The sequence below is a fragment of the Geotrypetes seraphini genome, chromosome 9 (assembly GCF_902459505.1).
Source record: "Geotrypetes seraphini chromosome 9, aGeoSer1.1, whole genome shotgun sequence".
Classification (NCBI taxonomy): domain Eukaryota; kingdom Metazoa; phylum Chordata; class Amphibia; order Gymnophiona; family Dermophiidae; genus Geotrypetes; species Geotrypetes seraphini.
This window is the reverse complement of record NC_047092.1, coordinates 173,600,890-173,615,789: the sequence shown is the minus strand read 5'-3', so window position 1 is coordinate 173,615,789 and position 14,900 is coordinate 173,600,890. Positions and strand designations below refer to the sequence as shown.

General features: G+C 43.4%; 1 protein-coding gene across 3 annotated transcripts in view; it reads right to left on the bottom strand.

The window, feature by feature from the left end:
- Positions 1 to 14,591, bottom strand: part of NAALADL2 (N-acetylated alpha-linked acidic dipeptidase like 2) — a 533,196-nt gene extending 518,605 nt beyond the window's left edge. For all 3 annotated transcript variants that reach the window (XM_033959140.1, XM_033959141.1, XM_033959142.1), the window contains exon 1: positions 14,496 to 14,591. In XM_033959140.1, the coding sequence (XP_033815031.1) occupies positions 14,496 to 14,526 (31 nt within the window). In that variant the 5' untranslated portion in view covers positions 14,527 to 14,591. The remainder of the gene's footprint in view (positions 1 to 14,495) is intronic.
- Positions 14,592 to 14,900: the final 309 nt, after the last annotated feature.

The following is a 14,900-nucleotide window of genomic DNA, read 5'->3' as shown; positions in this document are numbered from 1 at the left end:
AAATTTCCTCGCATTGGTTCTAAACCTGTCCCCTTTCAATTTCTCCGAGTGCCCCCTTGTTCTTGTAGTTCCCAATAGGCTGAAGAATCTGTCACTTTCTACCTTCTCTATTCCCTTCATGATCTTTTAAGTCTCTATCATGTCTCCTCTGAGTCTCCGCTTCTCCAGGGTGAAGAGCCCCAGCCTTTCTAGCCTGTCTGCATATGAAAGGTTTTCCATACCTTTTATCATTCTTGTCGCTCTTCTCTGAACCCTCTCAAGTGTCTCCATGGCCTGAAGTATAAACTCTCGTTCCCTTCTTTTAAGGGAATTAAATTGGCTGGGAAACTTGATAAATCTTATACTTTTAGGTTAACAGAGATCTGGAAGGCAATTCCTTGTTCTATTAGAACAGGCTCTTTTCAACTGTTTGGAAAACTCTGAAAACCTTGTTATATTCACAATATTTAAATAGCCTGCCCAGAGGACTTTTTATTTATTTATTTAATTTTCTATACCATTCTCCCAAGTGAGCTCAGAACGGTTTACATGAATTTATTCAGGTACTGAAGTATTTTTGCCCTGTCTGTCCCGGCAGGGATGAGCCCATTTTGTGCAAGGCTAGGCTAAATTTCATTCACTTCTTTTTTAAAATCTTTAGATTAGATTTAAGAAAGTCCCCCATGGGAGATTAGTCTGGAAACCTAAAAAGTCATGGGCTAGGAGACAGCGCCCTCTTCTGTATCAGAAACTTACTAAAAGACAGGAAACAGAGGATCAGGGGGTTGCTGAAAAGTTCTCAGGCCAACCGAGAAGAGAAAGACACGAATATGGTTCAATCTGAGACAATGTCAAAACATAGAATTTTGTTTCTGCAAATTGGCACTTAATGAGAAAAAAAAGATACAGTGGTAAAATAATACTCAGACTTTAGGAAGTTGGTTGGTTGGGTTGAAAACTTTTCACCATTCCCTCATATGTAATAAAAGTGAGCCAAGTATAAGACAATCAAGCCATTGTGACATCACTGATGAGGTTGGCTCTTATTGGTGGAATGAGGCATTATGACATCACAATCTCAGCTCTGGTTACGAGAGGATGCTGAAAAGTTCTCAGGCCAACCAAGAAGAGAATGAGGTGGATTTACAATTTTTATTATTATTTGTTTTAATGTATAGAAACTGTAAGGGCAAGATATAAATATATATATTGTATAATGTTGCAAGAAAGAGGTCCACATTATCTCTTTATGCTCATCAGCCAATCTTTGTTAACCGTTATCAGTTTTCCTCAGCAACCCCATAAAGTATCTTTTTTTCCTTCCCTTTCATTATTAGAATAGTTTCAATTGGCAAATCAGATTACATCGGGATTGATTCTTGCAAATGACTGGCTTTTGAAAGTTGCTGACTGATATCGGAAGTTCGCTTGAATTGTTGCCAGTGCAATCAGATAAATGTAAAACATAAAATAACATAACAATCTTGTACAAATATATCCAACAAGGTCACCTTGGTTCAATGATTAGTTTTGCCGCAAGTTATGGAGTTGATTTTAAGAAACATTAAGGAAATCAATTGCATAGCTGGGACCAAATGGACCCCAGGTTGAAATATTAAGAGGGCCCCCTATAATACCATCTCTTCCAAGGCAGTGGAGACATTGGGAAGGGGGCGGGGAGAGGGGTGATGTCAGTGGGAGAGCCGACGGGGTCACGAAGAGCATGATATTGACCGCCGTGAGCAACAATTTCAGCTAGAGGTATAGGGGCATGCGCATGGAGGGGTGCCAGCGCCCCCACCAACAGCGCCAGGAGCTTACCAGTCCCCTCGCCCCCCCCTACCACACCACTGCCAACAATCCATCTGTGCTCCACACCTGACCATGCCCCGTTTTTCGATTTGCACACTCGAAGTGACAGGCAGCACTTTATAGAAAGTGCCTATGAAATTGTGCGCTTAACTTCTAATTAGTGCCAGAGTCAATGATTAGGTGTTACTTGCCAATTGGCTTGTTAAACAATTAGGTTGTGCATGCAAACCAGCTATGTGCACAATTTTGGTCAGTTCATATACAGTTTGGGCCTCAGTGCATAGTTAAGTTCTGGAACTCATTGCCAGACAATGTTGTAAAAGCAGTTAGCGTAGCTGGGTTTAAAAAAATTAAAAAAAATTTAAAAAAAAAAAAACCTCATACAGATTTCTGGAGGTAAATTCCATAAAACATTATCAAGGTACACCTGAGGATAGGTAGGACAGAACATTGCTACTTCTGGGATACTTCCAAATACTTGTGACCTGACTTGGCCTCTGTTTGAAGCAGGACACTGCGGTTAGACAGACTTTTAGTCTGAGTCAGTTTGACAATGCTTAGGTCCTAAATCCTATGATATAAATGAGGTACCATGCTGTATAGATAGTTAGAAGACCTCGGTCTCACTTTGTTCACTCTGAGGTGAATGAAAGGTACATAAGCACTTGAGGGTTTCAGAGCATGTCTGTGGGCTGACACAAAAGCATTTGGAACAGACTTCCTCATGCATGCTCTGAATACCTTTCCAAACAGTTTCTTTTCCGTTGCCTAGTATCTCACAAATATCTGTGTTTACAAAACCTTTCAAAAGTACATGGAATTAAAAAATTTTTTTTTTTTTTTCCTTCTATTCACCCTCCAGATTCTAAAATATTTGGATATGTTAGTTCAGTGGTTCTTAACCTTGTTGGAGGTACTGAACCCCACCAGTTTCATATGCGTGTTCACCGAACCTTTCTTTATTGGAAAAATAAAATATGATTTTTACAAATTCAAAACATAGGTCATGCAATTAGGACGCCGACTCCCATCACGTTCCGTTATACATGTGAATCCATATTGTACATATTCGTCCGACCACTTTCGTATTTTGCTCGACATAGTTAGTAAGGGATTAAAATATTAAGATAGGTATCACACGACGTACCATCACAACAGTTACAATTCGACTACTGTGCGCATCAAATCCCCTGCAGCGCAGATAGGCCAAGCGATGTTGCGTGATCACCTGCAGCCAATTATGGACAAGCGAGGCGTATCATCACGAATCATAAGCGCTTCGGTCACGTTCAATCATCTATCAGTTAAATCACAAATTTTGATCAGGAATTGATTGATGTCTATAAGGCGTTAGTTACAGATTGATAGATCAAGAAACCGAGAGCACGATCAGTCTTGATCAAAATCACTGAATAACTGATAGATGAATGAACGTGACTGAAGCGCTATAGGAGTCGGAGGTGTGTTTTGACCTCCGCCGAACCCGCGAGACTGACTCACCGAACCCCTGGGGTTCGGTCGAACCCAGGTTAAGAACCACTGTGTTAGTTTATAGGACATGCTCTTTAGGTACGGGAGTTCTAACCTCTTCTTCTGGGACTCAGTTTGATTTTTAAAAAAATGCTACTTGAACAATTCTAAAATACTGTAGGCAAATAACCTTAATACTTGTTCATCGTTAACTACTGTAATTGATGTCCCAGGGCTACTGGAACAAATATATGTCAGAGAGACACAAGTAGAAAGACACAGAAAGCACTACAAGATTTTTGAAACTGTAGAAAGGTAGTCTTGTTGTAGAAAGAAACTATTTCTTGCAATTTATTTCTTGCAATAATCCAACTGATGAGGGAAAAGCATTGCCATAATGGGACAGATCGAAGGTTCAACAAGTCCAGTATCCTGTTTCCGACAATGGCCAACCCAGGTCCCAAGTACCTAGCTAGATCCCAAATAGTAAAACAGATTTTAGGCTGCTTATCCTAGGAATAAGCAGTGGATTTCCCCCAAGCCAACTTAATAATGGCCTATTGACTTTTAGGAAATTATCCAAGTCTTTTTTTACACCCCGCTAAGCTAACAATTTATCCGGGTAGCAAAAGTTCCCACCTGAATAAATTGTGTTGAGCAGCTCAGGAGAGGATATGCGTGACACTTAACCAGACCATTCCACTGTCTGGACACTAGTGGCCAGTTTGAGGATGGACTCTGGGAGAAGCCAGGAGATAATCAGTGCCAGAGTCTACAGAGCTAACCAGGCAAGTGGAACCTCTTAAATAGCATTTTGATTTCAAAGGTTTTACATGCTTGGATTGTCTTAAAGTTCCCTTTTAGTATTCTCGGACTACATATTGGAAAAACTGACCACTGCACCGTTGTCAGGTCAAAAGCGTGCCGGGACAAAGGCGCGCCCAGACAATTGAGCGCAGCACCGCTCAAAATTACTGTTTTTAGGGCTCTGACGGGGGGGCATGGGGGGGAACCCCCCACTTTACTTAATAGACATTGCGCCTCGTTGTGGGGGCGTTGTGGGGGGCTTGGGGGGTTGTAACCCCCCACATTTTACTGAAAACGTCACTTTTTCCCTGTTTTTAGGGAAAAAGTTAAGTTTACTGTAAAATGTGGAGGGTTACAACCCCCCCAAGCTCCCCATAACGCCGGCGCGATGTCTATTAAGTAAAGTGGGGGGGTTCCCCAACAAAACCCCCCCGTCGGAGCCCCTAAAAACTGTAATTCTGAGCGGCACGCGCCTCCGCGCTGCGTTCAATTGTCCGGGCGCGCCTTTGTCTTTCGCGCCGTTGTCTATGAACCACTGCACCAATGATTTTATGGTGAGAATACTAAAAGGGAACTTTAAGACAATCCAAGAACGTAAAATCTTTGAAATCCAAATAAGGTATTTTGACACCTACTAGACAGGATCTAATAGAGATCTGGGCTTTATTTCCCACTATAAACACATTTAAAACTGCCCTGCCACCTTTCTGACTCCTGCCCACCCACCTCTCCCTCTTCCTACCCCTGAAATGCTTTCATGTTTTCCTTATATATACCAATACTTTCAACATTTGCTTATTTCTGATCTGAAGAAGAAGGGTTTCCTTCGGAAACTCATCATAAAATGCAATGAGTTAGTCCAACTGACAAAAGGTATCATCTTATTTCCTTTGATTTTTTTTGTTTTATTTCTGTATACTGCCTTGGAAAGTGGACTAACACGGCCACCACACCATTTCCCCCAACTCTTAATTGGAAACTGTTTATTACTTGTGATCAAATATCAGTCACCAATTCAAATCCTCCCACGATTGCCTACCTTTATATGGGAGGGGGATGAGCAGGGCAGGATTAATTCGTCAAGGGCCCTTAGGCACACAAGTCCACTGGGCCCCCTACCCCGTCCCACCATGCCCTGCCGCCGTTTGAAAAAAAATAAATAAATAAAAAATTGCTGAGTCGTCTTTTTGCCCTCCTTCAGAAGTTCGAGCCCTAGGCATGTGCCTACTGGGCCTACCCATTAATCCGGCCCTGGGGGTGAGGTGTCAATATTTCCTCCTGTTCCTTTAGCCTTCCAGCTCAATTGGAATTAGTCTCTTTCAGCCCACAATGACTAACTCGAGTCTCAGCAAAGATGTGCTGAGACTTGAGTCGGTCCAGCGTATGGCCACCCGGATGGTCTTGGGTCTCAAGGATCTCCCGTATGAGGAAAGGCTGAAAAAATTGCAGCTATACACACTCGAGGAACGCAGAGAGAGGGGAGACATGATCGAGACGTTCAAATATCTCACGGGCCGTATCGAGGTGGAAGAGGACATCTTCTTTTTCAAAGGCCCCACGGCAACAAGAGGGCATCCGTGGAAAATCAGGGGTGGGAAACTACACGGTGACACCAGGAAATACTTCTTCACCGAGAGGGTGGGCAGACTTGGTGGGCCGTGGCCCTTATCTGCCGTCTATTTCTATGTTTCTATGTTTCTAACCTTTCATTTCCAATCACACAGTTGACTATATATCAGTCTCTGAGCCTGGAAGCTTTCTGGGGCATGGAAATACCAAGTGCACCCGAACACAGTTCACCTCAGTCTTGGGTTTGCAAAGATGAGCAATCAAATAAAAAAAAAAAAAGTGAGAAATCAATAGCCTTTGGCTGGGAGCCACACATTGCAGCTCCCTCCAGAACTCGGTTCAAGCGGACAGTAAGTCTGGCATATAGTTTTTGCTTAGAGTCTCACTATGATTCTAAGTTGCATCTGCCCCTGGGGACAGAAATCTTACCTGTGAATCAAACGTAGGTATCTTGCATGTCGGTGTAGAGAACTATAAAAAAAAGCTCAAGGGGCTGGTTCAAAAGCCTTCCTTGTTTGAGATTGCTTTCAAATATACCTCATAAATGGCCAGGTATCTGGAGACACACAGCTTGACGCATTGTGTTTCATTGTGCAAAAAAAAAGATAGTCAGGTCAGCTTAGAAGATATAATGCTTTGCCCCTCATAGACTTACTACTGTGAATGATGCTTTGAACACTTCCGCAGGGCCAGATCAAAGGGTCACTAAATGGGGAGATTAATGCGAGATCTCCAGGTTCACAGCTTTACTCCCTCTATTATACTGACTCTGACAGCCCTTGTATCAGTTTAATACACTGGATGTACTATAAGCTCTATTTTTTTGTTTTGTTTTAATTCCATACAATATGTTTCTGAGTGGGTGTGAGTGTGGATCTGAGTTTGCTTGCAATAAATCAGTTCGGACATTCAAAGCATGTGTAAAACAAAAATATTGCAAAAGAGATCACGGGTTTCTGAAAAGCTCTACTGCACACTCAAACTAAGAACTAGAAGTGACCGGACTTCACGGCTGAAACTTCTTTTTAAGATAAAACCTGGTAACACTATCTGTTAATGTTCTTTCAAATTGCTATGCACTTTCACAAGGAAAGTTTGCACTCTGTATTCTATAATTTTGATGAGGATAATTAGAAAGTAATTTTGCTTAAAATACACCTTTCTGCATTCATTGTAGGCACTTCAAAAACCTTTTTATGTTTTGAAACTAGTTATTGAATAGAATGATGCATGGGTGAAACAGGAACCTGAATTATAATTATGTGATACAGGGCTCCACGTTAGAGGTCACCATCCAGGAAAAAGATCTAGGTGTCATGGTTGAGGATATGTTGACACCCTCAGCTCACTGTGCAGCGGCGGTCAAGAACGGCATACAAAGAATGTTATAATCAATAAAAATAAAACCCTAAGCGCACATGCACACTTCCACCGCCATGATCCCTGCCTCCGTGATCCGTAGCTCCATGGCAGAGACATGGTAGAAGTGGCGCATGCGTGTGGCGGATTTCAGCGTGTGTGGCGCTTTCCTGCACTTCCTACATCTCGAGCCTGCGCCGGTTGCCCTTTGCACTCTAAAAAAAAAAGAAATAGGTACGTGGGAGAAGGGGTACGAGAAACAGACAGGCAGGGGGGCAGGGAGATAGACAGACAGACAGAAATAAAGAAAGGTAGGTGGGAGAAGGGGCACGAGAATCAGACAGATAGCGGCCAAAAAGAGAGACAGCAGACAGATGGCGGCCAAGGAGAGAGACAGAAATAAAGACAGGTAGACAGCGGCCAAGGAGAGAGAGAGACAGACAGAAAAAAAGACAGATAGATAGCGGCCAAGGAGAGAGACAGATAGACAGCCAGTGGCCAAGGAGAGAGAGAGAGATAGGAAAAAAAAAAGACAGACAGACAGATAGCGGCCAATGAGAGAGAGAAAGACAGATAGACAGCGGCCAAGAAGAGAGAGAGACAAAAAAAAAGACATATAGATAGCGGCCAAGGAGAGAGACAGAAATAAAGAAAGACAAGACAGCCAGTGGCCAAGGAGAGAGAGAGATAGAGAAAAAAAAAAGACAGACAGACAGATAGCGGCCAAGGAGAGAGAGAAAGACAGACAGACACATCTATTCTAGCACCCGTTAATGTAACGGGCTTAAATACTAGTGCTCTTATATTGCTCTATGGTGTGAATGCACCTCGAATACTGTATTTAATTATGGGTGTCACATCTCAAAAAAAGATATATCGGAATTAGAAAAGGTATAGAGAAGGGTGATGAAAATGGTACATGGGATGGGGCATCTTTATTTATTCATTTATTTTAAAAAATTATACATTACCTAAATACCTAGGCGGTTCATAAGTGATACACATAATAAAATAAACATATCAACACAAGCAACCTAAGCAAACACAACAATCAAAATACGTGTCACTGCAATACCCGTCAAGTCCTGCCCCAGATCTTATAACATACGAGCAGGCAAAATAAATGCTTCCCTATGAGGAAAGGCTAAAATGGATAGGGCTTTTCAGCCTGGAGAAGAGATGGCTCAGGGGAGATATGACAGAGGTTTATAAACTACTGAGTGGAGTGGAAAGGGTAGATGTGAATCGCTTGTTTACGCTTTCCAAAAATACTAGGACTAGGGGGCATACGATGAAGCTACTAAGTAGAAGATTTAAAACAAACAGGAAAAAATATTTCTTCACTCAATGTGTAATTAAACTCTGGAATTCATTGCTGGAGAATGAGATGAAAGCAACAAGCTTAGCAGGGTTTAAAAAAGGTTTGGATAGTTTCCTAAAAGAGAAGTCCATAAGCCATTATTAAGATGGCTTGGGGAAATTCACTGCTTCTTCCTAGGATAAGCAACATAAAGGGCTCCTTTTACGAAGGTACGCTAGCGTTTTTAGAGCATGCGCTAGCCGAAAAACTACCGCCTGCTCAAGAGGAAGTGGTAGCGGCTAGCGTGCTATTCTGCACGTTAAGTCCCTAACGTGCCTTTGTAAAAGGAGCCCAAAATCTGTTTTTCTTCTTGGGATCTTGCCAGGTACTTGTGACTTGGATTGGCCACTGTTGGAAACAGGATACTGGGCTTGATGGACCTTTGGTCTGTCCCAGTACAGCAATTCTTATGTTCTTATGTGAGCCAAGTATAGAACAGTTCAACCATTGTGACATCACTGATGAGTTTGTCTCTTAGGCATTGGTGGAATGAGGCATTATGACATCACAATCTCAGCTCTGAAATGTTGCTACTCTTTGAGTTTCTGCCAGGTACTTGGGACCTGGTTTGGCCACTGTTGGAAACAGGGTACTGGGCTTGATGGACCTTCAGTCTGTCCCAAAAAGTATAGGACAATCAAGCCATTGTGACATCACTGATGAGTTGGCTCTTAGGCATTGCTGGGATGAGGCATTATGACATCACAATTTGCTAGTCTTTTGGTTTCTGCCAGGTACTTGGGACCTGTGATGGCCACTGTTGGAAACAAGATAGTGAACTTGATGGAGCTTTGATCTGACCCAGTATGGCAACTCTTAAGTTTTTATTCATGTAGACGGGCTGCACAAATTGCAATCCTACCTTGAATGCATAAGTTATCCATTTAAGTTCAGGACCACATATCCAGTAGCCCTATCTAAAAGGGCAGGTCAGTGACCATCAGGTATGAACATCTGTATGTGGACAAATCATCTGTTTATGTCCATGTAGCAGCTGGGCGTCCAAGTACTGCCCTTTTGAGTTTTAGAAATTAAGAGCTTTTATGTTGAATTTAAAGAAAACTTATGGATCATATGTTGTTTCACATCCAAGACAGAAATCGAACCAAAGTGTTGACCTGGCCTCTTTTGCAGAAACAGTTACAAGTGAAGAGGAAGCACCTCCCTGTTACACTCATTTTAAACAGCCAAAGGTCTATTGTAGTCTGTTTACTTTTACCTATTTTGCACTCACACCCTGCACTGGAGGATCAAACACATCCAGCATGAAAATGTAAATATTTCGGCAACATTCGGTAGATAAGCCTACTGAGGTCTCTAGTGCAGTGTTCTTCAACCACCGGTCCATGGACCAGTACTGGTCCACAGAAATTTCCTGCCAGCCCCACAGGGCCAGCATGTGCATCAGGCCCAAAACAGTGTACTTCAACCTCTGGTCCACGGTTCGACCGATGCGGCGTTATCTTCGAGCCAGCTCCCTCTTCCTCACTGATTCAGTGCACAAAGCCATGGGCAGTGGCTCCTATGGGCATCCTGCGCCTGAACCGGAAGCCTTCTCTCTGACGTTGCAACGTCAGAGGGAAGGCTTCCAGATGAGGCACGGGACGTGCAAGGTGCAATTAGTACTATTATGGGGTGGGGTCTGGGGTGGAGATTGGGTAGAAATGGGCAGGGTCTGGCCCACGACTTAGCCCAGTGTTCTTCAACCACCGGTCCACAGACCGATGCCGGGCCACAGAATAATTCTTTTATTTCTGCCGGTCCATAGGTGTAAAAAGGTTGAAAAACACTGCTCTAGTGCAACTGCACAGCTGTTGAAAGACTTTCTTGACACGGGAAGGCCAGTCATTTTTCTCTTTCTGGAGACAGGGAAAGGGATTGGGACTTGTATACTGCCTTTTTGTAGTCTTACGACCACACTCAAAGTGGTTTACCTACATACAGGTACTTTAGTCATCTTCCCTATCTGTCCTGGTGGGCTCACAAAAAAAAAAAAACACCTTACTTTTAAAAAGCAACGATGCGGGGTGTGAGTGGGGCACCCCCCCCCCCCCCCAGTTTACTTCATACTCTTCGTGCTGCCATTTGGGGGGGGGGGGGTTGGAACCCTCCATTATAGAGTAAACTTTATTTTTCCCCAATTTTTTAGGAAAAAGTTAAGTTTTCTCTATAATGTGGGGGGTTGCACCCCCCACACTCCCCCCCAACGACAGCGCAAAGACCTGGGGAGGTGGTGACTTGCCCAGTGTCACTGGGAGGAGCACAGGGTTTGAACCCATAACCTCAGGGTGCTGAGGCTGTAGCGCTAACCACTGTGTCACACTCTCCTCCTTTATCACAGAGCTTTTCCAAGGTATCCCTCTATCACTGACTCCTGGGATAAATTTACATACATTGGAGACAAGGACATGCATATTCATTTCAATATCCTTTAAATGCCAGTGAGTTTGAAGTCTCCAGGACAGATCAGGAAAGCCTTGGTTTAGTCAGTAGTAGAGGGCAAACAAATATACAGAATAAAAATGTGGGTTCCCTGGATACATATAGGGCATTGGTCTCAAAGTCCCTCCTCGAGGGCCGCAATCCAGTCGGGTTTTCAGGATTTCCCCAATGAATATGCATGCACTGCTTTCAATGCAAATTCATTGAGGAAATCCTGAAAACCCGACTGGAATACGGCTCTCGAGGACCGGAGTTTCCCATGTCTGCAGTCTAGTCCCTATAAATCAGGGGGTCTCAAAGTCCCTCCTTGAGGGCTGCAATCCAGTTGGGTTTTCAGGATTTCCCCAACGAATATGCATGAGATCTATGTGCATGCACTGCTTTCAATGCAAATTCATTGAGGAAATCCTGAAAACCCGACTGGAATATGGCTCTCGAGGACCGGAGTTTCCCATGGGGTTACCAGATTTTCCATCTGGAAAATCCGGACCCCTAGACCCCCCCCCAGGCCCTCCCCATCTCTGTCATGCCCCCAATCCTGCCCCAGCCCTCACCTCCAATCCCACCCCCTGCTGCCTGCTCTCATCAGGCAGCACATCCGTGCATGCACGGATGCGACACCATTACATCACATGCGTGTGTGACATCATCTCAACGTATCCACGCATGTGCAGATGCCCTTCTGCCTGAAGGAAAGCTTTTCAAAACCCTGGACAAAGTGCCGGGTTTTGAAAAGCCATCCGGACCCCCGGACAGGTCCCCGGGGAAATCCGGATGTCTGGTAACCCTACATATAATAATAATAATAATTTATTTCTTATATACCGCTATACCGTGAAGTTCAAAGCGGTTTACAATAAAGATACATTTTGTCAGTACATGGGATACAAGGTGGAAAGAGAGTATAAGTTATACTTCTCCCTTGTTATTCGCGGGGGATATGGGCAGAGCCGGACCGCGAATGGCAAAAAACCGCGATTATCCGGCTCTGACCCACCCCCACCTCCCTACCGCCTTCCCGGCCTTACCTGGTGGTCTAGTGGGCTTTCGGGGCAGGAGCGATCTTCCTACGCTCTTGCCCTGTGCTGATCGCCATGAGGAAATGGCTGCTGTGAGTTCCCGTAGTCTCTCGAGACTATGACGGGAACTCCCTACAGCCATTTCCTCATGGCGATCTGCACGGGGCAGGAGCGTAGGAAGATCGCTCCTGCCCCGAAAACCCGCTAGACCACCAGGTAAGGCCGGGAAGGCGGCAGGGAGGTAAAAAATATGTTTTTTTTTATTTTCCCCTCCCCAGAAAAAAAATTGCGATTATGGGAAATGTAGTCTCAAATCTTGAATTGGGAAGGAGGCAAGGTAGAGAAGAGGGCTGTAGAGAGGATGAGGTGGGTTGGGAATTTAGAATTTAGAAACAATCGTGTTTTCAGGGATTTTCTAAAGTCAGCGTATGTAGTGGCCTTAAGTATGGGTTTTCCAAGCCATGTGTTCAGCCTAGCTGCCTGGAATGATAACATTCTATCTAGAAACGTTTTAGCTTGGGAGATGGCTTTATTGTCATATTACTGCCATAAGTGGACTAGTTGTGGAGGATAGAAAATGTCATAGCCTGAACAAGAGAATGGTTCTAATAGAGCTTGAAGAGGCATGGGCAACCTTTATACACAAACGGTTGTATGAATGCAAATGCTATCCCTAGTGGGCCACAACATTACATGATGACAGAGCCAAAAAATGCACAGAGCTCCATTAGACTTCTTTGATAGATACGAGGGGGTGCTGAAAAGTTCTCAGCACAACTGAGAAGAGAATGAGGTCGATATGGTTTAATCAATGATCTTAAGCAATGTCAAAACATAGAATTTTGTTTCTGTAAATTGACACTTTACGAACTAAGATAACACTCTTTTCAGCTACAGTGGAAAAGTAACGCTCAGAATTTAGGGAGTTGGCTGGGTGGGCTGAGAACTTTTCAGCACCCCCTCATATGTAATAACAGTGAGCCAAGTATAGGACAATCAAACCATTGTGACATCACTTTGGAAGTTGGCTCTTATTGGTGGAATGAGGCATTATGACATCACAATCTCAGCTCTGGAATGCTGCTATGAGGTGGAATGCTGCTATGAGGGAGTGCTGAAAAGTTCTCAGCCCAACCAAGAAGAGAATGACGTGGTTATGGTTCAATCAATGATCTGAAACAATGTCAAAAACATAGAATTTTGTTTCTGTAAATTGGCACTTTACGAAATAAGATAAAACTCTTTTCAGAATTTAGGAAGTTGGTTGGTTAGGCTGAGAACATTTCAGCAACCCCTTGTAAACACATAAGTAAAACTTAAACTAAAAACAATGGGTCTGAAATTCAACCTCCTTGAAAATTTACTAGGGCCGAGGGATTGACTCTATATATCATGCATATAAAATTGGCACCGATCATAACAGTACTTAGCAAGATCCTCTATAAGGTACGCATTATATATAACAGTTATCATATGCTGTCTCATGTACTAACTGTTTAGTATAAAGGCCCCTTAGTCACAATCGAAAATATTAGAAGGTTAGGAGTTGGGCCCTGCATCCTCATTTCTAAAATTTCTTAGGAAGCACATTTGGTTTGCATATTTGGTCAGGGAAATTTTATGCATGTAATAATATTAATAATAATAATTTATTTCTTATATACCGCCAAAGCTGTAATAGTTGTAGGCGGTTTACAATAAAGAAGGGCTGGACAATCAGTGAATGGGTATAATCAGCAGATACAGATACAATTAATATATGTAAGCAAGCAACTGGTACAATAAGGGTCAAAGAAAGGAGATCGGGAAAGACGGTACGGAGAGAGGTCTTGGGGAGCAAGGGTAGGGTAAGGTGTCTTAGGCTACAAATCGGTTAAATAGATTAGTTTTTAATAATTTTCTGCAGTTTAGGTGGGATGAGGAGCGCGAGAAAATATTGCTCAGCCAATCATTTAGATGACCTGCTTGGAAGGCTAGAGTTCTGTTCAGGTATCTTTTGTAATCGACGTTTCGCGCATAACATTTCAAAATTTACGAATTGAAAGCTGGTATATAGCAAGCATCAGAAGATTCGTACGTGCCTTCACTGCTAAAATGGCCTAAGTTCATGGATTGGCCAAAAACAGACTGAAAAATCTGAAAAGGAGCCAACTTTTTCTTTTCTTTGTACACACCAATAAAACGTTGCTCTTTCACCAAGAGCACAGCTCCTAAAATTCCCAGCAAGATCGAGCCACTCTGAAAAGCAAAACCCCCAAACCCTCCTCTTTGAAACAACGAATAGTGCCTTGACAGGTACAAGAACAAACTCAGGAACATTGACTGAAAGGTAAACATGGGATATCAACAATGGCAACCCTCCAGTGCTATTAAATTCTCACTTCGCTGCAGCATACATGTCAGGAAACTGTTCTAGCTTTAGGCATATTTTTCTGGCTAGCCCTGCAGAGATATTGGTGTTGTCAGTTATTACTGCTTGCAAGCCAGCCCTGAACCTGGAGAAAGCAATGACACCGACTGGTCCCCCCCCCCACTTCCCTCCTCCCCCCCCCCACCTCCCTCCTTTCCCCCAACACACCAGGCTGGTCTAAGCAGTATGAAAGATTTGCAGACCAGGTTCGAAGACGACCCTTGTTTAGAAACTCAAAACCCATTTTCGCACGTTGTCAGTGCCTTACCTTGCAATGAGACAGCTTCATTTTCTCCCATGTTTACTTCATTGAGAGGAACAAAAAGAAATAATCTCCCCAGCACAGCTCTTGACCTTCTGAAGCCCTGCTGTAGAGCTGTAACATTATACCTAGTCTCTGTTCTGAGCAATTTGCATCCTGCTTCCTGACTTACCTGTTTTTCTGTCAACTGACATCACATCCTTTGGACTACTGTACACTTAGAAACAGCACTTCTTTGTTCCAGATGAAAGCATTCTTTGCTCTCTTTAACCGAAGAGAGGAGGAACCCGCAGACGACACGGTCCACAGTTTTGCAGAGTGCGGTGTAGCTCATCGCTGGCATCTTACATTTCATTTCACGGGGGCTCAAAGGGTGGCATCGGTGGCTGTGACCTCTCACCTCCCACCACT